Source organism: Nothoprocta perdicaria, unplaced genomic scaffold (genome assembly GCF_003342845.1).
Source record: "Nothoprocta perdicaria isolate Ctin4 unplaced genomic scaffold, notPer1 scaffold_6, whole genome shotgun sequence".
Lineage (NCBI taxonomy): Eukaryota > Metazoa > Chordata > Aves > Tinamiformes > Tinamidae > Nothoprocta > Nothoprocta perdicaria.
In genome coordinates this window covers 287,534-313,182 of record NW_020455865.1, presented here as the reverse complement: position 1 = coordinate 313,182, position 25,649 = coordinate 287,534, and the positions used below count along the sequence as shown (strand labels likewise).

At 45.1% G+C, this 25,649-nt stretch overlaps 1 protein-coding gene across 3 annotated transcripts in view; it reads left to right on the top strand.

Annotated features, from left to right (window-relative positions):
• The window catches only part of LMX1B (LIM homeobox transcription factor 1 beta), a 68,741-nt gene extending 46,091 nt beyond the window's left edge, over positions 1-22,650 (top strand). The window contains exons 3-8 of one of the 3 annotated variants that reach the window (XM_026049584.1): positions 15,853-16,085; positions 18,623-18,801; positions 19,087-19,164; positions 19,602-19,668; positions 20,011-20,172; positions 21,860-22,650. In XM_026049584.1, the coding sequence (XP_025905369.1) occupies positions 15,853-16,085; positions 18,623-18,801; positions 19,087-19,164; positions 19,602-19,668; positions 20,011-20,172; positions 21,860-22,017 (877 nt within the window). In that variant the 3' untranslated portion in view covers positions 22,018-22,650. Of the gene's footprint in view, positions 1-15,852; positions 16,086-18,622; positions 18,802-19,086; positions 19,165-19,601; positions 19,717-20,010; positions 20,173-21,859 lie in introns of all 3 variants that reach the window. The other 2 variants (XM_026049586.1, XM_026049585.1) reach the window with 2 other exon arrangements.
• Positions 22,651-25,649: the final 2,999 nt, after the last annotated feature.

Sequence of the window (25,649 nt, the reverse complement as noted above, 5' to 3'; positions counted from 1 at the left end):
AATATAAAGCATAGAACAAGGGATAGTGATGAAATCCAGAAGAATTAGCTGTGTGTATTCTGCTGGAGGAGGGTAAACAAGTGCCTGCCTGCGGCCCAGGTACGGGCCTGTTTGGACAGCTGCGCTGCCACTGCCCGCACTGCCCGGCACCGTCCCTGCCGGTGGGGCTGCTCTCGTGCAAGCCTCGTACAAAACTGTACATCTCTATAGATATAGCTGCCTTAATAAACGCTGTGCAGCAGAGAAGGTGGATTTCCGGGTGCATACCAACTGCTAATGTAAAACATGCTCTAGTGAGAATTCCTTGAAAAACTGCATTTACTGCTGCAATAATAGTAAAAGGTCACCTTGGATCACGTTTGTAAAAGGTCAGGCACTGGTGGAGATATCAGTCTGTGCACACAGAGCAGGCGTTGGGAGGTGCACTGTAGTTATGTCTGCAGCAATAGCTGAAAACCATCCAGGGCTGGATGTAAGAAAGTTTCTGCTATTCTGACTGTTACTGTGGCAGGGGACAAATATTCATATGGGAAGTAATGCCCATGGGACTGGAAAAAGGGTCAAAATGGGAGCAGTATTTTCCAATKCACTGTTGTGCTGGGATGATTCGGTACTTCGACAATCACAGGATGCACTGTGAGGACTCCATCATTTAAAACGGTTGTTCTAGCGAGGACACCTAGGAGAGCTTGCTCCGTATGAGGTGGCACATGCCAAGCAATGCCGAAAGTCCACGTGCTGTTCAGCCTGGCAGCTTTAGTGCAGCGCTGAGCGGAGCAGGGCATCAGCATCTGCAGTTTGCAGGTGGTTCTGAGGCGAAACAGGCTGGAGCTGTGGTAGGGGCTGCTCTTGTTCCCTGAGGAGGTTTGGGGGGCAGCTCATCCGTGGTGCCGAGCTCTCCCCAGCCCAGGGTCCGCAAGGGCCGCAGACCTCRAGGAGCAGCTGGTGCTGACACCRTCTCTCTTCAGCTGCCCTCGGCCACATGTGCTGCAAGTGCCCCAATGTTCTCAGCACTGCAGCTTTCTGCTTTGAAGGGAACATCTTCCTAGAGAGGGGCACCAGGACTGAAGCAGGCCCAGGGGAACCTCCATTCCTGCTCTCTGTGTCTCTCCTTCAGGCCAAGCAGAGATTCTGCCAGACCCAGTAGCTGTTGGGAAACTAAGGCATCATCTTCACCATCCTGCAGACCCCCTTCCCCAATTCCAGTGTAAATCCGATCCCATCTCCTCTGGGGTATTTCAAGGAGAGTAATCCATTGGGGATGGATTTGCATGGTCCTGAGCAATTCTGCTGGTGACGTTTATTTGTGCAGAGATGCTGTGTGGGATCAGCGAGCAGGGGGCAAACATGGTCTTGATACACAAGAAGTGTCATTTATGTTCAGAAATGAAAACCTAAGAGACATGTCCCCAGTGCTTCTATGAAAGAAGGTGGGAGATGCTCATGGCTGAGTCTGGCCCTAAGTCCCACCGTGTTTTCAGATCCCATCAGTGACCCCGGCAGTATAGGGTGAGCCAGAAGCATAGACTGACGGCAGTTACTGCAGCTGCCCGAGACTTGGCAGCTTCCACAGGGACACCAGAGCCTTCAGTACCATTTACTGCTGGTCTCCAAAGGCTGTGGAGTGATCAGCATTCTCAGAAGGAGAAGGGAGGAAGGGGCCCGTGGCTGCCCTGCCTGTGCGTGGCCGCCACCATCCCCATTGCCCCGGTCCCCGCTACCACCCTCATCCCCATCCCTGGCTCCGCGGCAGGGCCCTTCCCGCCCCGTCCTGGCGCCGCATCATCCAAGGCCGCACGGGTGCTTCCCGCAAGCTCCAGGCCGGGATGCGGAGCTGGGTCGGGAGGCGCGCACATCCTCGGCCTCTCAACTCTGCAAGGCTTCTGGAAGGAGTATGGATGGATTTGGGCCTCAAAGTGACTAATTAGCATGCAGGATTCCTCAAAAGGGTTAACATGGGATCTTTTTAATTGTCAAAAGAGTTTCAGGCTATTAGTGTTGGCATATTCTTCAATAATCTGTTTTATTTTTACCTGCTGGGAGCTTAATTAAAAAACAAAGAGGCTCAATTTAAAGCCCATTACTATGCTAATTTTGTAAGAACTGGGCGGTGATTAAGAAGCTTTAAAAAGAGGAGTTTAGTTTGCTCTAGGGAATGGGTTGCAGGCAGGTTTTATTTCGTTTCATTAGCTAGCTACAATTATTTATAAACTAAATGGAAATGATATTAAAGAGTAATGAAAAAACAGCATCTATGTATTATTGAACAGTAGAACTTTTTTTTTTTAATTTAGCATCTATGTGTGTAGAGCCTTTATTACTGCAACTTGCAGTTAACACAGCTAAATGCAGTTGTTAAATATAAGAGGCTTTTTAAATATGCCCATAAATACAGAGCTGTCTGGTTTGCTTTTCCTATAGATCACTGGAGTAAGTTTATAAAGATATCAATGTGACAATAAAGATGAACTACTGTCTCTTCTTAAAAAAATTTTATGAGGCTTTATGCAGGAAAAATTCTTACCAGGATGAATTGCAGCAATGCATTTTTCATTCTATRTTCTTAAGTGTTGTTCATACATTGTGCAGCCTTACAGCACTGCAAACTTTGCTGTCTTTTGTCTGCCATGCGAACTGTAGCACCAAGTAGTAAAAGTAGTTAGAGCAGTTGGGGTGTCCTAGGGTGGAGCAGAGATGGAGAGGCAGCCTGAAGCTAGGGCAGGGAGGCCGGAGCCGGGAGCGGCTGCGGGATCGCCTGGAGCGTGTCTCCCATGACACTGTGTTCACCAGTGTTACCGCTGCCCTATGGAGGAGGTAACTGCTGGAGTGCACTCCGGCGTGGAGAAGCAGGCGCTGCGTCTCCTTCCACGCAGGAGGCGGAGAGGCYGTGGGGAGCTTCCGGGTGGGGAGCGCGGGGCCGGCGCGGGTCCGCGGGCTCCTGCGCACGTGCAGGCTGCAGGCGCCAGTGCAGCCCCTGCGGGAGGCGTCGCACAAGCGGTGGGAACGCTCGCACGCGCAGGGYGAGCAGCGCTGCGAGCGGAGCCATGCCGGAGGCTGCCGCAGCCTCGCAGCCCTGAGGGCCAAGGCGCCCATGGGCTGAACGGTGGAAAGCGCAGCCCTAAGCAGGGGATGCACAGAGAGTGCAGAGCTGGTTTATGTTCTAGGCTTCCTAGGTGCCTCTTCTTCCACCCTGCCGTTATTCCTTGCTTGCACAAGATGTGCCTCCTGTGTGTGTCACCTGGCACCCTGCTGGGGACAGGATGACAGAGCTGTGTCCAAGATGCTGCAAGCGGTCCTGGGCAGTTTTCCATGAGAGGGACCATGGGTCACGCTGCGCAGAGCAGGGGCTTATCCTGCATTGCAGCTTGTGCGGGGCTGAGGACACACAGGTCTCAGCTCTGCCACTGAGGCCAGTGTCAACTTTGGTCTGAAACCTCAGGCTCTTCGAGAGGCTGAAATCACTAGGATTTTGGGGGCTAAAAACTTTGGGGTTCTGGGCACAGGCATCTAGCACAGAACACTGAGGTCAGTGTAAAGCTTTTAAGTGGTTTTAAGAACTTGGTTCAAGCTCTTCTTCTGTGTTTCCAAAATCAGCTTTCAATTGTGGATAAGAATATTCCTCCCTCTGTTTCAAGTTTAGGCATTTGGGACAGGAAGGTCTTTTACTGTATCTGTGTCTAATATTATCTGTACCTAATCTTCTCTCTTGATATCCCTGGTGGAAGATGCTCTTTCCCTTAGAAGCAGTAGAGGCAGCTGGAATGAAGGGTGCTCTGAAAATGTCATCTTTGGGTGGAGAACAGGCGCTTGACAACTAAACAGTGCCTGGAGCTGTTTGAACCACCTGGCTCTAAGTACACACAAACCTCAGATTCTTCAGGGAAACCCGAGGAGGCTGGGGCAGGGGCTTTATGTCCTCTTTTGATCTGGGTTTGAAAAGCTCTTTCCCGTGAACGGAGAGGTCACTTGCTTTTCTTGAACAGCAGCAGTGGGTGCTGCAGGTGCCGCTTGGTGACTAGGGCTGGACTCGCAGGTGCCGCGCAGGGACCTGGCCGGAGCGCAGCCAGAGCGTGGGCYGAGCTGCCGACCTGTCCATGCTGCCGACCTGTCCGTGCTCTGCACCCCTTGCCTGGGAGCCACGAGCGTCCCTGTGCCAACTGCACAAACGGGTTTCCTGCAGACCCTGCGTTGGCCCCAGGAAAGAGTCCTGCAGCTTGTGCTCTTGCGAAGGGGCTTCGGGGGCATCCTTAGGGGCATCCCGTGGAGCATCTCCATCCTGACAGGACCCTGCTCTGCGTGCCAAGGCAGTGGGAGCCCTTGTGTCAGCAGAGGTGTAAGAGCTGTGTCCTCTGCCCTAGGAGATGCTGTGCAGGAGGCAGTGCGACCTGCACTGCTCTTTGGGGGAAGTGTGACTTTTTCTTTTGATTTTGCAACCAAAAAGTTAAGGGCCCGTGAACAGCAGAGCTCTTTTTCAAGGCAAGGCCTGCTCCTTTTTCTTAAACTTACTTTTCTGAGGCCAACATTTGTATGTTTTCTGTGTAATTAGAATGCATGAATTGTCCAAGCCTTTTGTCCTCAGCTTTGGGTATTTACCTGGCACAAACCCAATTACAGTAGGATTTATAAATGTAGAGACATGTTTTAAGACAAAGCTACAGTTGATCCTTCAATTGATTTGATTTTTTAAATTATTTTTATCTTCCTGCTGTTTCGTTTTTAATACCATACCAACCTTGCACTTTTCACACCAAAATAGCTTCTGGGGCATCCCTAACTTAAATAGTAACTACAGCCAACAAAGGGCTTCTTGGTGAAAGAATGCAAAATATAAATAAAATAATATAGATAATCACATATATTATAATATAGATTAATAATAATAATAATATATTTAAAAACAATAGGCAAGCAAGTGCAGCGTTCCCGAGCCAGAGGCATTTAGGCCAAGCCCCAGTGCCAGCTCCACATGGTGCTAGGGAGGAAACCTTGGCCTGGCAGCTCCAGGGAGCCGAGGTGCTGGGCTGGCCCCATAGAGGTCATGCAGCAGAATGGCCTGAAAAAACTCCCCTTGGTTCTAAAGGAAAACGGGGCTATGCAGGATCCCTGAGGTCTTTTAAATGTCCCCTGGCCTCCTTTTGACCCTGTATACACCTTACATTCTTCCTTTAATGATTGACACTCAGTGGGTATGTGCCTCCAGGCGTATTGGGGTTGTAGCTGCTTCTTCATCAAAGCAACTGTTTACAGCTGGTTTGAGTTGGATGCCAATAAACAGTATTCTTTTTGTCTCAAAATAAAAAGCAGCTTAAGTCCCTAATGATAAGGATTTTGTGCTTTGTAGAGGAAAAATTCAGCTCAGTCAGGACAGCCAGCCGCTCAGCTTAGCAAGTCAGAGCACTTTATGCTTCAGCTAAACCGCTTTTATCTCCTCAAGGAGCTGGCTATAGATCCTTATCACTGTGGCAGAAGTGATGAGGGTAACATCTTTAGTTGGAAATCATTGGCAACATGTGGAGAAAGCTTAAGAAGTTGTCACACTTTAACTTGGTCCTAATCTGTTCAAAGGCAGTTCATACTTTCTAACTGCACCAGCAGGTAGTGAGAGAGAGTCAAAGACGGTCGGGGTAAAACAGCGCCCGCCGTCCTTTGGAGAGTTTATGACTTTCATAAAGTGGTACAAAGGAACGGCAGCAGTAAGTTACTGTCTCAATGAAGAGCTTATGTTCACCCAACCATATTTCATTAACTTGTACACCGAGCTTCTACATTTCCTGCCCATTTGTGCAGTGCTAGAAGCAATGTTAAATATTTTAATGCCTATTGTAAGTGAAATGAGAACAAGAGAAATGCCTAAATTAGCCGTGTCGTGTGCGTGTGCCCCCGGCTTGGCACCCGAGTAGGTAGCGCGTGCGGCGGGCGCCGGGGCCCTGGTGCCGCAGCTCCCGGAGCGGCGCTGCCGCCCGCCACCCGGCGTGCTCACAGAATCACAGACTCTGCAAGGTTGGAAGGGACCTCTAGAGATCATCTAGTCCAACCTTCCTTCTCAAGCAGGGATGCTCATGTGGGATCCACAAAGGAATCATGTGGCTTTCGGCGGCAAACTGAGGAACTGCTGGCGCCACTTAATAAGTCCGAGGTGGGGATCCTTAAACTAAATAGTAGAAAACAGGTTTAGGACGGTAGTCTCAGTGGAGCTAGGCATTTTTTAGTGTTCTTGCCTGTGAGAAAGGGCCCAGTCCTATTCCAGATGGGATGACAGAGAGTTCTTCATTTTACTTATCTGAGGCAAAATCTGACACAGATTCTCTTCCTATGTTTATTTGAGCAGATGATCTCAGGAACTTCAGTTACTGGTGAGCAAACTTCATTCTAATCCAGCAAGTATTCTTGCACCATCCGTACGGAACAAGCAAGTGCTGCACGAGTGCTGAGGGGCAGGGCGGTCAGGGCAGGACTTTTTTCAGCCTGACACTAAAAAACACACTTGACTTTTTGAAATGTTTATGCAACCCATGTAATTGCATGAAATACTTCTGTGCTTTATAGAGCAAAGCCAAGCAGTACAAATTTTCTTATTAGAAGAGAAATGATGTACGAGTACAATGTGCTGAGGATTTTCTACACTTTCTCTACAAAAGGCATCACTATTTTTTCTTTCTGTGCCTTTATGTATAATATGTATATATAATATAGTCAAAAATTAAGCAGTATTTTGCAGCTTTGACCTGCTTACAAGTTTTTGTCTAATTAAAAAAAGTCTGAAAAAGTTAATAAAATGTTTAGACAAACCTTTCAGTCTTGTGGGCTTAAGAGAATAATCCTCTTTGCATGCCTAATAATGTTGTTGGTGTCTAATGGGATTTCATTTTCACACATGTGTGAAGGAAGTGCCTTGTGTGATATATGTTTAATTGCTGAAATAACTTGAAACCTATGCTAATGTTCCAGGCAGAAGGGAGGGTCTGGACATGCTATAGAGCCTTGCTTGTTGATAAATCTTTATGGGTTTAGTTTACCAAATCCCGAATGCAAACACTGACGCTGATAGCGAAGTCTTTAGCACTCTGTCATCCATATTTGGCCTTACTGAAGTTTGCAGATTTGGGCATTTTCCCATTAATCTAAGAATTCAATTTGCAGAGCAAATATCATTATTAGTCCACAGTAGAATAAATAGTCTAGTCTGGTCATTAACATAAAAAGGATGACTCTCATCTCTGGAGTCTTCTAAGAAGTCTGTATAAAGAGAGTTATGTATTTTGAATCATAGAATTAATAATGCATTATTGACATAATGCTAATAACATTGGCATTAGCATCCACGTCACAAGGATAAATGTCCATTTCTCGGCACTGCCAGACTCACGCAGCTGCCTGAGTTTCTCCTGCTCTCCTTCCTTCCAGGGTCCCTTTTCCTGCTAAGCACAGCATTCCCCACACTGCCCAAAGCCCCGTGCCTCTCTGGCAGCTCTTCGGCTGCAGGAAGAGCCAACTTTGTGGGGGAAGGACAGCAGAGAGAAGCTATGTGAGAGGACTGGGGAAAAAAAAGAAGTTTTCATCCTTTAAAAGTCAGGCTAATAGACAATGATTTGCTGCAGAGTATAGCAGGGACCTTTGTAGGACAAACAACTTTTCATGCTCAGATGGGGATTCGTGGGTTAAATTGCTATCTTTGAGTTCTGAACTTGGAAAGGTATTAAAGTGGAATTAAACCTCCACACAATCCGGCTCTTGTGTCATTCAGGATTTTTTTGGTTCTGTTTAATTGTACATCACAGCGGGGCTCTGAGCTGCTGGTGCTCCAAAGAAATGAGGGGTAGGGTTAAGTCTGCAGCCCACTGCTCGCTGCTAATCCTCCTTGTTCCTTGAAGAAGGATTTGCTTTTGCTGCCAGCTTGTGAAAGCCCTTTGCGGCCGAGGAGATTGCAGTGCTCTCCCGGGGAGGGTGGTTGCTATAGCAGGGCGCCGCGCCGGGGTATGCGCTCCAGCCCCACCGAGAGATGGCTAGAAAGGGCCCAAGAAGAGTAAAACGGGGGATTAAAAAGTGGAACAATGGGAGACAGGAAGATAGGAGTGGGAACAAATGGGAATTACAGCACCAAAAATAATGCAAAGTGACAAAAAGAGGAAATAGAAAAATAATAGCTGACAGTCCGACTGAAAAGAGAAATGCTACAAAAGAACAATTTATTTTCAGCAGGCAAAGAAAATAAAAGGACATTTGGGAAATAAGACGCAGACCAGTGTGTTAGCTTTTTTTTTTTTTTTTTTTTTTTTTTTTTTTTTTTTTTTTTTCTTCATTCTGGCTGCACTGCAAACATAAACCTCAAGTATTAAAACTGCTCTCTTTACCCCTTCTCACTTTCACCTTTGCTACAATCAGTTTATTCAAAACCAAAGCAGCGTAGGCTTTAAAATGTGTATTTGCTTGTTTGCTGTTAAGTCATATTTCTGGTGGTGCTGTTCTGTTCCTGGGGACTAAGTGCGGGTGCTTCTGGGCTTTCCGTGTGCAGTGTTGGCTTTTAGACCCAGCTCTCAAATCCTATTCTTAAATGGTGTTCAAAGAAATAGCTGCCTTCAGGGGAATGCCAGTGGGCGCTCATATTTGCTTCTGCTCAGGGGAAGACAAATTCTCTGTATCTCACCCCGGCAATGCTGGGCGGATCCCCCTGGAGCCTGACCCGTGTGGGCCGTGTTCCCTTGGGAGCGAGACCTTGGGAGTACTCCCTGGTGCATTCTGCTGCTAAACCTCTCCGCTCTGCAAATTAAATGGGGCCTAATTATGCAGAGACCCAAACTTTGTCGTCTCTGAGAAAAGCCACAGAAATTCTCATTCCTAGTCTAAAGTTTGTCTCATTACAAATAAAATTAAAAAGAAGCCGGTCCCACATCTAACAGCAAATCTCTCTGAATGCTTTTCCTGCACCCTACTGCTTTATATATAGGAGAGACAGGGAGATGTAACAGATGAAACATTTTGTTTATGAAGTGTCTATGTTTTGTTTTATTTCACATGTTTTTGCAATATAGATAACAGATTACACCACAGAGCTTTCATTGCCTTGTGCAATAAAGATACTATAAAGCCTTTCTGGGTATTAATAATAGATTGTGTTGATGAGTTTGGAGAAGCTGGCAATAGACCCCCCACTGCAAAGACATTAACACCACAGGACTAAGGTATCTTTTCCTTGCAAATCAGTTGCTAAATTGGCTGTGCTGATGGGTTTGGGCACGGGCTCTTGTGCATCGCGACTGCAGCAGGCACAGGAAGTTATTTTGTTTTATACCGTCAAATAACGTTTCTTCTTCTTAATGTTCCTGGCTGAGTGGAAAGACCCGGTATAAATTTTTTCTCTAAGTCATTCTTGCCAGTCGAGAAATAACCTAGAAATTGCATTTGAATTGCTGTGACATGCAATTATTTTTTTCTTTAAAAGTGAAGTCCAAAGCAGTGTATCACAAACGGCACAATTCCCCCACTTATAGGGCCCTTAGGGGGGAATTTTCGTATAAAAATTATGTTAGGAGAATCTCACTGAGTTGTTGACAACATGAAGTCCGAGGCGACTGTAAATTCAGCATGCCACGTAGCACACAAGGAAGATGGGGCTTCTCGTCAGACCCTGAATATTCACCATGCTGTCAGAGGGCAATCCTTGCCCGCAGTGGCCAGTGCGGTGCCCAGCACCAGCCTGAGCCCTGCCCAGGAGCACACGGGTTGTGAGGGGGGAAACCGAGGTGCATTCAGTGCAATACATGTAAATTACTGCATATAAATACAAAGAAAGAAAAAATTAAAAAATGGCTTTTCAGTAGAGGAGTGAACTTGCTTATCCGAGTTTCTGCAACAGAAGTGCAAACTGCCCATCATGTGTTATGTTTTTATGAAACTTGGATGTCATTTGAAGCAATACAAAAGCAGTAATGGTAAAAGCATTTTTCCACCACCACCAGCCTTATGTTTTAATTTATGGACAAAATAACATGATTTCCCAAATGTATACAGTGCCTAAAAATATAATTCTTAAAAAAAAAAACCCAAAACATAATATTTTGCTAATTCATTAGAGTTCCTAATTGCAGACCCGGCTTTGTCAATGCAATTGGAGCCCTTAACTTCTACAGCAGTTTCTGTGCTCCAGAACAGATTAGGAGAAAATTGCAGCCATAATCTGTATAGTGCAATTGCCATGCTATAAAGAGGAATGGGAGTAGCTGGGAAGAGCAATTGGATTCCCAAAGGTGGAGCACAGTAGTGCAATATCAGTGACTTTGTAAATGAAAAATTGTTTTAATTCCCTTCTAACAGCAATAATTCGATTCTTCATAAATTTTTCCATCAAAGTGTTGTAAGAAAAAATGCTATAAAATAGAGCTGTGTGGCAGTGATGGAAGATGGTTGAACAAAGTGGTCAATTAGGAGCTGAAAATTAAGCAAAGAAAAGAATCTACTCTGTCACATTCTGCTTGAAGCAAAAAATTCCTCTGCACTTTGCATTTTACATTTTCCTCGGCTGTTAAGGCAGATGTAGACCAACTTTTGAGGTTGCTGCATCCCACCTGGGCGCATCACACTCGCGCGGCAGTGTTGGGGTCATGGCTTTGCAAGAGGCTTCTGCGCCCCTGGCAGGACCGTGCCGGGGGCCGGGGCCGGCGGGGAGTAGAGCCCAAGCTACGCGAGTGTCACTGAGTGGGGCTTGTCCTCGGTGGGGCTGCACATGTGCAGACCCGAGCCGGGGCAGGAGGCTCCCCCGGGAGCCCGGGGCCACTTGCCAGGCCCGGGCCCGTGTGCCGCGCACCGGGAAATGCGTCCAGTGGTTCTCGAAGCCGAAAGAAGTTTCTTTCGGTCTCGCTCAAAATGTTCCATTTCTTGTAGAAACTTTTAATTTTTGTGCATGTTTTATTACCACTCTGTAGAAGAGAATTAGCTGGCTTTTACTGAAGTTTCAGCTATAAAATTGGCTTTAATAAAGTATGTAATTATTTTTTTCTGCAGGGAAAATATTTAAAACGGATTGTTTCTTATTTTAGGAGTTTTTTTTAAAAACCATAAAATTATAATATTTCTGTTTCGCTTTGGTGCATTTGAGATGTTTTGAATGCTCAGAATTTAGTGTAACCAAGCAACAGTTTTTCTTTTTTATATGCACCCATGAGCTGTAAAACACTGCAAAAATCCTATATTGGAAAAAAAATGTGCAGTGTTTTACTCATTCTATGTCATCTAAAGAACATGGAAGTATCAAAATTTCTTCTGAAGAACGAGTAACAGATGTCATTGTTAGTATTTTATTTTATTTTATTTTATTTTATTTTATTTTATTTTATTTTATTTTATTTTATTTTATTTTATTTTATTTTTTATCTGTGGTTCTGCAATTCTGTGATTTTCTTAATGAAACTCAGTTGCGTGAAAATGCTATATTTTATGATGATATATTTTACCTGGGTTCTAGCATGCTCTGTGAGGGGCAAGTGCCGAGCGAGGTCCCCACAGGACATGCGGGCACCAGAAGGACTCATGAACAGGATAGTGGCAGGAAGGAAAGTGTCGGACCTAAGGCTGCCCTCAACATTTACCAGAGCTGGTGCCCCCATCTTTGCCTGTTGCACACGCAGAGGAAAGCCAGGTATCTGCTGTGGTTCTTTGCAGCACCGAATGTCAGAATGGCACAGAAGAGAGCACAAAAACATCACTGGAACTAAGCAGCAGCATCTGTCCTCCAGCGTATATCAAACACGGCTTAATAACCTCCTATTTACTGATTCGCTGCAGAAGTCCAGTAAATAAAGAAATCGACTGAATTGGTCTATTTTTATACCTCTGTCCTGTGTAACAAACCTCTTGAACCACACTTAATATGAACAGCAAATTTCACACTGCACATCAAGATCTCTCAGCACAGATTAAATTAGTTATAATAAAACAATTAGAATCTATTTGCCTGCAAACAGGAGGAAATGAAGGACCGGGGCAAGCGGCAGAGGTAAGGACAGGTTGTCAGGACGTTGTAAGAGTAAACAGCAGAGCAGCGGTTCTCCGGAGCAGCACAGGGTCAAGCTTGCAGCAAGATAACTGCGCTAGAGATAATAAATCAGTAGTACGTATTAAACACCAGATGGTTGTGCCCATGCAGGAAGGCACGATGGATCATATAGCTGTGGTTGTGTTTGCAAGGATTACTGATGCAGCCTGACTTCACAGGGATATCCTAACAAATAAAATCTTTATGGCCTTTTCCGCTAGCAAATGTTTTCATCTACTGTTTAAAGACAGGACCACATGTCATAGCAATTTCATTGCCTCTAAAATATATGCAAAAATAATTTGATAAGTTCACCCATTTTTTAAGTGGTGCATATTTTTTGCTCTCTAGTACTGTAAAGTTGCTTCACAGTGATAGTTACAAATACTCAAATGAACAAAGCAGCCCATTGTTCCAAGCTCAGCTGAATCCCCTAAGTGTTTCAGGCATAGAGGCAAACACACTTAAAAACCCCTAAACCTATTGAGTTGTCTTTCAGAATTGTCCAGGCAACAGAATTTATTTATAAAACTCTTGCAATCATTGATTCAAAACAAGGTTTTCTTGTTCTGCTTTTCTCCTTTGTCCTCTTTGAACAATTTTCTTTGGAATGTTTTCGTTTTGCTTAGGAGTCAGAGATTTCCCGGGGCTTCTAATAAAGGCATTTGATTTCCACTCTCCGCATACTTTAACAAGTCCAAGGATTTTGAGCTTTGACATTAACTTACGAGAGCTGGAGATAATCAGCCATGGGGGCAAAAAGGCAGAGTTATGCAAATTATTTGTAAAACGTATAGAAAGAAAAAAAATCTTTAAATGTTGGTGCGAGACAGAGCGTCTCAGCGCAGAATATCTGCATGCCCCTCTTCAAATTTATTGCTTTGATTGAAACCTGCAAAGGGGTGATCTGTAAAGTATTCTTGCTATCCTACACTTCTCAACAGGTTTATTACCATTCGTTTATAAAATGAACAGTCTAATGAGCAGTGGTTTAGATCACAGATATCAAAGTCTGGTCATTTGTCAAGATTAGTTTCCTGTTGTGAGATTGCCTTGTGCAAAAAAAGTGCATAACCCTGGGTTACTCTCTGGAAGCTGAAAAAGAGACTATAAACACTTGATAAGATAAGTTAAAAGAAGATTTCATAATCTCAGAATTAGATCCCATTCAGCCAAGTCACTGTGTGGTGTGAATGCATGTTGTAGTGCTGGGAGCATCTGAGTGTGGATTATGGCATTTTGTTGTGTTGACAAAGGACAAATCATAGGACATTTGTGCGGCATCATCAGAAATGCAGCTGCTAACTTGAGCAAGATAACACTGCTTGGATGGCAATGTAGTTCTTTATAACTAAAAGATTATCTTTGGTAGTATTGCAGGGAAAGTATCATCTTTTGGCTGTATTCTATTGCCAATAAATAATAAGTAATATTTTCTATTTATTTCGGATGGTTTTTATTTTGAAGAAAAAGAGAAATAACACTTGATAAAGCAGTATGCACCAGAGGTGCTGCTCAGGTTTTTATTTTGAAGAAAAAGAGAAATAACACTTGATAAAGCAGTATGCACAGAAGGTGCTGCTCAGGTAAACACTGCCCTCCTCAGCAGCAGCATAAGGAGAAAGAAGGTACTTTGTTCTTTGCCTCAGTTGACGAAATTGTGTTCCTGGTCCCTACTGAAAAAACTGAACAAGTGCGGAAGTGGGGAAGCTGTGTGCTTTCCTCCTCCAACCATGCTGCATTTGTGCTTTGACTTTCCCTGGTGGATGGCAGATTTGTGGTTGGCTTGGGGATGGTTTTGCCTGGCAGAAGCTGGGGACAGCAGTGGTCTCAGCTAATGAGATGCACCCTGTTGATGTCCATGCAGGGTCTATCCCGCTTTTCTCAGAGCCCCGCAAGTACCTATGCAAAATGTCTGCAGCAGACCTGGCCCCGACCCCATTCCAGGAAAACTGCCCTTCTCCTCGCTCCCTGGCGAGGCCGGAGGAGGTGACGGTCCCTGCCCTGAGGGGCTGGAAAGGAGCTGGAGCCACTGGAGAGGCAGATGTCCTGCACCACATTTGCTGATGTTCAGCTTCTCTGAGCATGCTGCATCATAACAGCTCTCCTCAGGCAAAAGATGCAGGCTTAATTAAGCTCATTCGAATAGGTTTAAGCAGTTAAGTAGAAACAACATTTCAAAGTGGTTAAAATGCTTGCTCTTTTCTTCCCCTTGGTGCTTTAATCCTATCAGATATGTTGTTATGTATGCATAAAAATATTTGCTGTGTAGGAATTTTCTAGCTAAAGCATTGTAATATTTTTGCAAACTTTGCGAGTTGTTGTATTAAAAAAAAAAAATCCTTACTGTTAAAGTTTGCAAAGCAGAAAAAAAAAAAAAAAAAGGCAGTAGACGGCTGGAAATAAAACGGCTTCTCTCGCTGTGGTGGCCATCAGTGCCCAAAGGCCTCATCTTGTTTGATGGCCTCAGCTCCCTGTGTACCTGGAGAGGCAGCTCAGGCGTGCGGGGATGGTGCAAGACGTGACTTGGCCACTGGGCAACAGAGCAGATCACTGCTATAAGGCCAAAAGATACTGGCAGAAAAAAAGCAGGTTCATGGGCATTTGGCCTTTCTTTCTATTCCGTAAGCAGAGGTAAGCACGTTGGTGCCGCTGCCCGTTCGTGGCTCCACAGCCCTGCTGGCGTGCGGCCGCCGCCATCTTGCTGCTCCTGCTTGGCTCACACAAAATGGCGCCTCCACGGTCTCCGCCACAGGCTGTGTGCTCCTGAACAGGCCTTGTTGGCCTCTTCTCCAAAAGCGATTGTTCTGAGCACAAAAAGCAGCAGAACACCCATCCTAAAGGCACAGTGGTGCAGTTGGGGTCATTATGTTCCAGAAATGTAAATACTTATGCACCTTCCGCTGTGATGTATTGTCATGAGACGTTGAATTTCAAATCACCAAGCCCATTCGTGATGCAGGGATGTAACTTCACTATTCATCTTCACTTGGAACAAGCTCCTCTTGCAACCTTGCTTAGGGAGATTCCCTATTGACATTAGAAAAGCAAAATAAAATTAAGCTAAATCATTCAAGCTTTATCTTAGAAAATTAACAGTGGATGAAAGAAGGGTTTGTGAAGGTTTAATAAGAGCTAGTCTGGATTACAGTGTGTATTCGAGAGCCTGTGATTATAGAGGTAATTTAGCAGATTGTATCACAGCCTATCTCAGCCAAAGGATGTTTCACACCATTTAAAATGCACTGTGCTCTCCTCGGGGACAGGTTGTTCTGGAAAAACCCACCGTCTAAAGGAAAGCCCTGTTATCTGCTCCCCTTGCCGTGTGCGTCATCCCCTCCTTGGCATGAGCGCCAGTTCACTGCTCATCCCTGCGCCTCCCTGGAGACAGATGGTGCTGGGACAGGGAGCATGATATCGGCTCGACAGGCTGTAAGCAATGGTATCAGAGCGTCCGATTGAAAGAAAAAGAAAAAGAAAAGAGAAAAAAAAAATGACTCAGCCTTTTCCCTGAAATCTGAATTAAAATTAATTTGAACAACATCTCCAGACTGAGAGCTGCTTTTTGTTTCTCCTTTTGAAGAGGATCAAAGCAGTGAGAAATTTGGTGCTCCTCACACAGATGAGGCAGAAGTGGCTTGAGACGCTGACCAAGGGGCTGGGACTGAGGTGACTTGCGAGTGTGGATGTCACCAAGACTCTGGGCACAGGTCTCCAGTGTGCTAGTGTGTGTAGCAAACCGGTCGGTGGTGAAGTTGAACAGTTTGTTGTGTTTAAAAACAGGCAGTGGATGATCTGACGTTGCCTCTGACTCCCTCTTGCAGGCTATTCGCTGCCAAGTGCAGCGGGTGCATGGAGAAAATCGCCCCGACAGAGTTTGTGATGAGAGCCCTGGAGTGCGTCTACCACCTGAGCTGCTTCTGCTGCTGCGTTTGCGAGCGGCAGCTGAGGAAAGGGGACGAGTTTGTTCTTAAGGAAGGACAGTTGCTCTGCAAAAGTGATTATGAGAAAGAGAAAGATTTGTTGAGCTCGGTCAGCCCGGACGACTCGGACTCAGGTGAGCTTCTCCCACACCTCTCCTGACTAGAAAGGCCACGAGGGCTTGCAGAGCTTTTGGCTGAAAACATCCCCTTGCACACCCGTGTGTCTGCATGCACACCCCACCAGGGCAGATTGCAGCTTCTAGCAGGCACCGTAAAACCCTTGCTTCACTCTCCTCCGTAACCTCTCTCCCTTCCTTAGTTTGCTGCTTAGTAAAGGACAAAAGCTTTTAACAAGCTGTCAAGATTATGGTTTTCTGTAAAATTGCAGGGAGTGAATCTGATTTCTGTTACCTGGATCAGATCAAAGCGTGTTGTCTCCTTCAGGCATCACAACTGTATTGTGACCCAAAAGCATCCTCACATGCACTTGGGTATTTTTGCTTCTAATTCAGGCATCTGCACTTTGAGCAGTGAGATAGGAAAATGGTAAAAATGGCGGTATGTTCTTCTAGATGTTTGTCTCCTGCCAATCGCAAATGATAACTCTAAGAAAAGCTAAAGGCGTGAATTTGAAAGAAAGATGCACATGTTTTGGTTCCTGCCATGGCAAGTGCAGTGCAGAGGGAGCCACTGGGATGCTCAACGTGGCTCAGCACAGGGCTCCTCTCTCCGTTGCCCCATCTTTGCTCCACCTCGCTGGAGCTGGAAACTCAGGCACTACAGACAGCATGTAAAGAGTTTGCTGCCAGCCTCGTAATTGCTCTTTATTTCCTTAGAAAATATCTAAGAAAATCAACAATTACTATTCTATTAAGTGGGCAAATGGCATGAATGTTCACCTCTGGTTTACGGGAAATAATATTATTCCCAGTTTAACTAAGAATGTTCCTCATCTCTAATTGTTCCTCATCTCTAATCTGAGAACCATATTCACCACGTTGCTCAAACTCACATTTTCGTGTCAAGAATGCAGCAAGACAAAGGTCACTGCTGACTCAGCAGGATGCACAGCTCCCACAGACTTTCTCAGAGCAGAGCATTATTTATTGCCGTACACTGTTTGCAGCACTTCTTTGCTCTGCAGACCTCATCTTGCAGACTTTGGGCTCTTTGTGAGTGTGTCTGAGGTGTGCACCCTCTCTTCTGCCCTTCAGCCTATTGCAGCTCACTACATCTCAAGCAGCCCCAGTCAGTCCATGCCCCAACAGAGTCCAGCAGCTTCCAGTGTGTCTGTCCCCAGCCTGGATGCAGACCCCTCCTCGCAGAGCACCATCTGCCGGGCTGTCTCCGTCCTCATCCTTGGCCACCAGCAGCCACGTGCACCCTGCTACCCTGGCCCATGCCGAGCAGTCTCACCACCACAGAGACTTGTGATCAGTCAGTCCTCTTTGCCAGCTAGGTGCCTTTGAGATCACTTTGATGTGGCCGTGCTCTCCTTTGCTCCCTGATGCTGCTGGGGCTTTGCTATCAGCTGGGCAGAAAGGCATCAGAGCAGCACAAAATAGCGAAAGGTTTAAATTTCATTTTCCCTTGGCATCTTTAGTTTCTTGCTCCTGAAGAGGCCTCCCTTCCTTCTCTTCCTTCTCTTCCTTCTCTTCCCTCTCTTCCTTCTCTTCCTTCTCTTCCTTCTCTTCCTTCTCTTCCTTCTCTTCCTTCTCTTCTTCATTATTCTTTGTCTTAATCAAACCCAAACCTGAAAAACTACTTGATAAATTAAATGGGATGTTTTGTCTCCTGTTGTCTAATCCATGAAAACACAGATCTCCCAAATGCCTGTGTGAGCACAAGCCATTTCACAGCTCTGGCTGAGGATGTGTCCTTCTCCAATCAAATATTTATCCGCTGGACACAAAAGTAACTCTCCAATGGGCAATATTAATCCTCACAAACCTTTCCGTAGAAATGGCATGCTGGAAAGTTAATAATGTCATGGTTATTAAAATGACTGAACTTCTCTTTAATCATTATGCAAAAGATGCTTATTAAAGTAAAAGGTGATTAGATTGCTAGGTGCATAATAAGAAGACCCAAAAATGAATTAAAAGTCTAATTTGCTAATTCCCCAAATGTAGCCTTTGAGTATACCAAAATTGCAGTGTGTTTCTTAAAGTTCTCCAGAATAGTATGTTAATGTTTTCTGAAAGAAAAAGCAGTAGTCTGATGAAATAAAAAGCAATGAGCTTAAATGTTATTTTTAGGAATGAAATAGGCACTTACTTGTCAATCTTTGACACTGAGATTTTCCACTGCAAAGAACTAATGCATATAATACCACCAAATCATAAGTTATGCAGACCCTAACTACAAGAAATCAAGCAATCTATTTGCTCTGCACATGTACATATATATTTGTATTTATCAAAAAAGAGAAATTTGTGCATGCACTTAGAAACATTAAAAATTAAACATATTTTTGTGCTTTCTTAGAATTCAATTTAGACAGAGTGCACATCTGTGATGATCTCCACTAGCTGAGAGCGCATTTACTCAAAAGGACATAGGATGATAGTGAAACCTGTGAACTAGGTGGGCAGCTGTGGAGCAGTCCTCAAACACTCTGTTGTCTCAGTGGAACAAATATGATTTTATAGCCTGTTTATTTTTTCACTAGTTAAAAGTGATGACGAGGATGGGGACGTTAAGCCCACCAAAGGACAAGTAGCCCAAGGGAAAGGAAGTGATGATGGGAAGGATCCAAGGAGACCTAAGCGACCGAGGACAATACTCACAACGCAGCAGAGACGAGCGTTCAAAGCTTCGTTTGAAGTGTCTTCCAAGCCCTGCAGGAAGGTAGGTGTTTCCCCAGGCAGGTCACTCAGACACCGGCCTGGCGTGTGAAAGGCCAGGCAAAACGTGGCATGCACCTGCCCATCTAAAAGGTGGATTTCTTGGGACAATATATTGTGCCTTTTAAAGTTTGAAATTGTATTTGAAAAAATGTGTATTTGAAAAAATCAGTTCTGTCCATATGAATCTTACTGTAAGTATAGACATCTTCTTCTGAATATAGCTTATTAGAGGTTGTTTTTTTTAAAAAAAAAAAAAAGTTGCATCATTAAACATTTCCTTCTGTAGGTCAGAGAAACACTAGCAGCTGAAACAGGACTCAGTGTGCGAGTTGTCCAGGTCTGGTTTCAAAACCAAAGAGCAAAGGTAGGTTGTTTGTCAAGTTCTCAAATGTAAAACACAAATCACCTTCCAACACAGAGGCTTCCTGTCCCTTCAGATACAGTGCGTATCACACAGACCCCAGGGACTAACCTTCAAAAAACTGCATGCATTTTTGCTTCACTCCTGTGAATATTTTGCACGCACTACTGTCTACATCCATATGAGAAGGGCTTTTCTCAAACACAGATATTAAGTTAGCGTGTTCAAAGCAGCATGAGGTTGGGAGTAGATTTTGCATGCAAATATGAACTAGAAACCCAAATGTTTAAGTTTAGGAATGAAACTGAACCCACAGTGGTGTGTGCATGAATATGCATGGTCTGTATTAGCCAGTTTGATGTTTGCAGAGAGTTTTGTGAGGAAAGAGAATTGTTCCATTAAAACCCAGGAGATTTTTCTGTTCTTCCTCTTTTATTCAGATGAAAAAACTAGCACGAAGGCATCAGCAGCAGCAGGAGCAACAAAACTCTCAGCGACTAGGGCAAGGTAAGACACTTGTGATGGAGGCAAAGCCAAGAGAAAGGGATCTGCAAGGTTTCTGGACATGCCCTTCTCATGTGGGTGCACAGCATCTGCATACGGCCATGTATGGTGTTCACAAGTCTATGTATAATTTGTGKCATAATCTGTGGAAACGCAGAGATTCTGTGTCCAATCCCACCCAGCTATTCTGAGTTGCACTCTTGAAGTGGGGTTTGGAGGGCTGCTCTGAATGTCAGGATGCCCTGGCCGTGCTCACTCAGCTCGCCAGCCCCCTAAGAGCCACCACTGCTGCTGTCTGCAGGCTCTTCATTGCCCAGCAGTGACCGTGCCCTGCTTGCTTTGCAGAAGTGATGTCCAACCGCATGGAAGGGATGATGACGTCTTATACGCCACTTGCACCTCCACAGCAGCAGATTGTAGCAATGGATCAAAGCAGTTATGGCACAGACCCGTTTCAGCAGGGTCTTACCCCGCCACAAATGCCGGGCGACCACATGAACCCTTATGGTAAGGCATGCATCATTCTGCCACATCAGAAATAGCAGGATCCGTGTGCTGGTTCACACACCAAGGGCTCAGTAGAGTGACCTGCTTTTTTTTTTTTTTTAAATGGGATTTTTAACAGGGAATATGTTGAATCAGTCAGTATCGTGTGTGTGTTTTCATATGCACATAAGTGGGTGGAAGAGAGCTCATCCTAGGGTCTGGAAACCCTTCTGAAGTATTTCACAGTATAAGTCTTATAATTGGTACAGCAAGCAACATCAGTGCTCCAGCTCCAGTTTTTAAACTACTGTTTAGGACATCTGAAAATAAACACTACTAGTTTTTCTCTATCTCCCTCACAAGTTTTTCCTTTTTTCCTAGAAGCTTTGGGGGAAAAGTGCCTTGAAAAGTGGTTTAATAAAGAGAAGTAATTTGTTGGTTCCAAAATAAATATCCATCTGTCTAAGATCCCTCAAATTGGATGCATGGATTTGTTAAAGAGCCATTCTTGAGCTACTGGAGATGTGTCACCACAGAACATTTCTCCTCTGTGATTTTATAGTCTGCCCAAAATTGAGATGATGCTTTTATGATTTCCCATTGCATAACATAGAGTGGATAGGTACCAAGTGCATATCAAATATTAAGTGCCTAATAATTCATTCTGGATAATTGCAGTGTGGCATTTAAACTTAATTTAAAGGGATCTCGCAGACCATGATGGTTAGTCCATGAGGGCCAGTTACCTCAGACCCTTCTGTGGACCAGGAGCACTTCAGTGCAGAGCTACACGTGTGCATCTCGTTCTCAAGAGCGCCGTGCACAGACCAGCTGGAGACCTGGCTTGGTTTGTGCCATTGCACATCCTCGGTGCACGCCGAGCAGCTTGGTAAACACCACAAGGAGCTGAAGCTTCAAGCATATTTCATGAGTAAATCTGAAGCTTGAGTGAGCACTAATGGTTTGTGATTTTGTTGCTAACAGTTTGCTTGGCTTCCTAAGCAAATCTACTCTGGAGACATGTTCTGTGTTTCAAAACCAGTGCAGGATATAACACAAAGCCATTTTAAATTAATGTATAAAAAATGAACCAGAGGGATGTTTTCGTAGTGCTCATAGTACTTGAGTAAGAGCTCCTTCTGAGGACTGTAGCACTGAAGAAATTTATTTTTTACTTGCTAAGGGAAATAAAAGGTGCTGCTACAAACCAGCTCCAAAGGTAGAGTTTTCTGAAGTGAAAATGTGTTTGCAGCTAGAGATCTTTTGAGCCCAGGAAAGCTGGGCCTCCCCCTGGGTTCCTTCACATTTAGATCCATTTCTGGCCACCTTCTGTGTAAGTGAAGACCATTATTTGCTATGGGTCGCAGATGACCTTTCCCGTCACGGGCAGTGGAGCAGCTCCCACATCCGTGTTGGCTCGCGGTCCCCCAGGGCAACCTGGCACACAGAGCGGCAGGGACTTGCTCATGTGGCTCAGCCCGGCTCCCCTCCGTGCTGGGGACCAGAGTGCAAATCAAATATCGGCGCGTTTCCACCCAAGCTGCGTGGGGCTGCGATCACTCATCTGTGCCGTGGCGTGACGCGAGGTGAGCATGGAAAACCAGCAGCAAGACGCGCCCCTTTGCTGCAGAGCAGTGCGTCAGCATCCCGTGTACTGTGTCCTTCTCCCTGCACAGACTCCGTCTTAATGTGTGCGTTTCATTTGCAGGAAACGACTCCATTTTTCATGATATCGACAGTGATACCTCTCTAACTAGCTTGAGCGACTGTTTTCTTGCCTCTTCTGAAGTTAACTCCATGCAGGCTAGAGTAGGAAACCCCATTGACAGGCTGTACTCTATGCAGAGCTCCTATTTCGCCTCATGAAAATAAAAGAAAACAAACAGTCGGCGCATATTTAGCCCGTGACTTTTTCCAGTGCAGACTCTACAGCCATATGTTGCCCAGCTCTTCCTTCACAGTGACTCCTGCTGCCTCTGGACTGCAAAGAGCATTTTTAGGAAGATGATGTTTGTATATATGTGTGTGTGAGTGTGTGTATACATACACACATTATATATAAATGCACACATACACACATATATATATATTAAAAAAACAAAAAACATCCTCCAGTCCCTTCCCCTTGATTACACAGCTTGCACCAGACCAAGAGACAAGCATGGCAAGCATGGAAGGAATAGAAGACCCTGCTCTTCAGCAGCCTTTGGTTTGGTTTGAGCTCATCGTTATAAAGGAAATGGATTTTGCAGCAAGCTAGATCTTTTCCTCCTTTCTCTAGTCCTTTCTTTTGGATGTTTAAACATTTTTTTTTTTAAGCCACTGATACTGACATCAGACRACCATATGACAAATAAATCAAAGAAACTGGAGATTCCTCCCTTTTCTTACTGCATGATTCATACTATGTCGTGGACAAATTGCCATTTGAACTGTGAGAAGTTAATGTAAATGTGACGTTCAACATTTGTTTCCTTTCTATACTTTTTTCTACATAACCTAGATCTGCTCATTAGTTTATAGCCCTTATACATATGATACTGAGGAAACTGGTTGACAGTAACATTTGTGGAGAAAGCCAGTGATTTCGTGATAGGAAAGGTCTATGACCCTGGAGAGGTGATGCATGCTAGGGACAGAGGCTTTTAGGTTAGTGTTGATCTCAAATAATTAAAACTAAAGGTGCTTACAAGACAGAGTTTTATTTAATTTTTGAAGTGTGAGAATTAAATAATTTACTTTTGTTTGTATGTATTTTGGTGCCAAATTTCAAGTCTAGACTATGATTGGCAAACATGTGTTGTTCATTCTGTTCTGTTTATTTATGTTTTGCATGAGGCATAAATGTGCTATGTTCCATTGTCCATCTGGAATAATTAAGCACTCCTTTAGTTAATTATCTTGCCTCAGCAGGAATCTTGGTATACAGCTCTAGCCTCAGCCATCAGAAGTCCTGAAATATGCTCCAATAGGGAAAAAAAGTATGGGGGAAATTTCAGTGGTAAGTTTAGATTTGTTGAGCTGGAATCTAATCTAAGTTCTTCAGGCTTCACACCGATGGGACACCTGCATTTACGATAAATACTCCAACTAACCTAATAGCAGTGCAACTGAAAGAACAAGTTTGCCAGTCCACTAAATGAAGGGAATGTCCCAGCTGAAGGCTGAACATTTCAGATGCTGAAGCTTGAGAACATGTCATAAAGGTTTCATAGGGCATAAAATATCATAACTAATAATAATGTAGTTATAAATATTGCCTGGTGATAATTATAATGTGGAGAGGCAGACAAGTATGGTCATGGCTCTTAGTAGAGACAACTTTGTGGGGAAAATTTGCCAGGGTAATATCAATAATTAAAGGGTGTGTTCAAAATAGAGCTCATGGGGAAAGATTGGCAGGATAGGCCCTTTCTTAAATAAATGCCTTTAATATATTGACCATAATAGCCCAAAACAGGTTTGAAAAGTTGGTTAGTTGAATCCTGCGGGCTGACGCTGGCGGGCGCCAGGACTGCGCAGTGTGGGGCTCGGCACAGGATGGACGTGGCTGGGGCCAGGCCGCCCGCGCCGCAGCAGAGGGGTCCTGCCGGCAGCCCACAGCAGAGACCCGTGTCCTGGGCAAGGGTGGGTTGCCGGGCAGTGCCAGGTCCACGGAGAAATAGATCAGGATCCTCTGCAGGACAGACACGTGGACATAGGCTGTTAGGACTCCTTCAGAGGTCAGACTTCACCTGCAAGATGGCCTGTCAGTTTTGGCTGTGTGACGTGAGGAAGCCCTAGGGAGCGAGGACTGCGGGTGCAGCCGTAGGGATGCAGACCCCTGGGTAAAACCCTCCTGCAGCCGCACCGTGACGGAGAGACGCTCTGCTTAGTGCAGAGCCTCAGTGCACGAAGGAGCCCGCGTCCCTGTGCGGGTCCCGACAAGGCTCCCCTCCTGCGGGCTGCCAGCTCTTATCTCTGCGAGGAGACTGTGTCACAGGCTTTCGTGGCCCACAGCCATGATGCAGGCATGGGGCTCCATTGTACTCATAGGCTTTTGCAGTGACCTTGTCCTCCTGTGGCTTTTCCAGACTCTGAGCTCCTGGACATGTTCCGGAATCAGAATAAATTCCTTTTCTTACTCCTCTGCCCGCCGCAGTTTTCCCTCCTCTTGTGTTCCCAAATAAATACTAGTTTCCCTCTGCACAATAACAAGTCTCTACAAAGAACTCAGGTGAGCTGTACTGCATGCAGGGCAGGCAGTGCGCACATTTTATATGGCAGATTATAAACATTTCCAGCATCAATCTCCAGAGATTCACCTTGCTGCCTCCCCTTTTTCCCCTGTGCTGCTTTAGAGTCACAGAAAAGCATCATCTTCACCATCTCAAACATGCCAGGTCTGCAGAGTCGCAGCCTCACCTCCCTCCTCCCTGCAGGCAGGCCCCAAATGGCCTTTCTAGTGCACACAGGCGCTTACATGAGACCTGTAATGTGACCCACAGTTGGGAGAAATGCCTTGTCCCAACGCTACCTCTTCCTAAGGAAAGGATCAGATACCCCGTTTTGTAGCTGAAGTAGCCATGATTCGTTGCTCTTCTTTGGATGGCTGTTGGCCATCTTTTTTTGTATGCCAGTGTGCTTCTATGTGCCATCACCTCCCCCCTTGGTGTGTTGGCTGATGCTGCCTTAGCTGTTTGTCCCCCTATCCTGCAGGTGTCGGTGCCACGCGCACTGCCCAGTCCAGGCCTCTGGCACGCCGAATGGTTCCTGTGCCATGCGGGCGACTGCTCATCAAGGAAGGAATGCATGGCCAGTGACCTCCAGCGGGCCTGCGACACCTGGCAAAGGCCAAAGTTCATTAAAGTAAAATAAATGTCACTTTTCTTTGTCGAGTGAATTATCCCGCTGGAGTGTGATCATTGTGGTTTTAACCTGGGACCTGCAGTAAAAGATTATATAGCAACCTCTGACCTTTCTGATTTCTGCTTTACTCTTCTATTGTCAGGGGAAATGTCACTGATCAGGTGAAAGTAAAATGTTTAATGGGCCATATCACGGTAATATCTTATACTGAGTCAAACCGATCTACTGTTGCCAAAAATTCTTAGCATCTGGCACTTCCACAGAAACCACAAACAATGATTGTACATATGGGAGCTTGGAGGCTAGAGGTCATGACAGCAGTTTATTACATGCACCTTACAGTGATCACTTTCCTAGGAAATTAACCCCATTCTAATATAAAGGCATCAAGTGAGCTCTTCGCAGTGCTTCAATCATCTTGTTTTGTCTAAGCAACAAATACACGTTAAGCTAAAGTGGTGACAAGATGCAATTAAGTAAAAGATGATTGATTGGGTTTCAGTGTTTGCTCAATAGCGTTCAAAAACAATGATTGTGAGTTCAGTGTGAATATGCTAAGCACCTTCCTGCGGGACCTCCTCATGCCGTTAGCGGGCGCGTTGGCAGTGCCGCAGGAGCCTCAGAGATGGTCGCTGCGGAGAGAGGCCCTG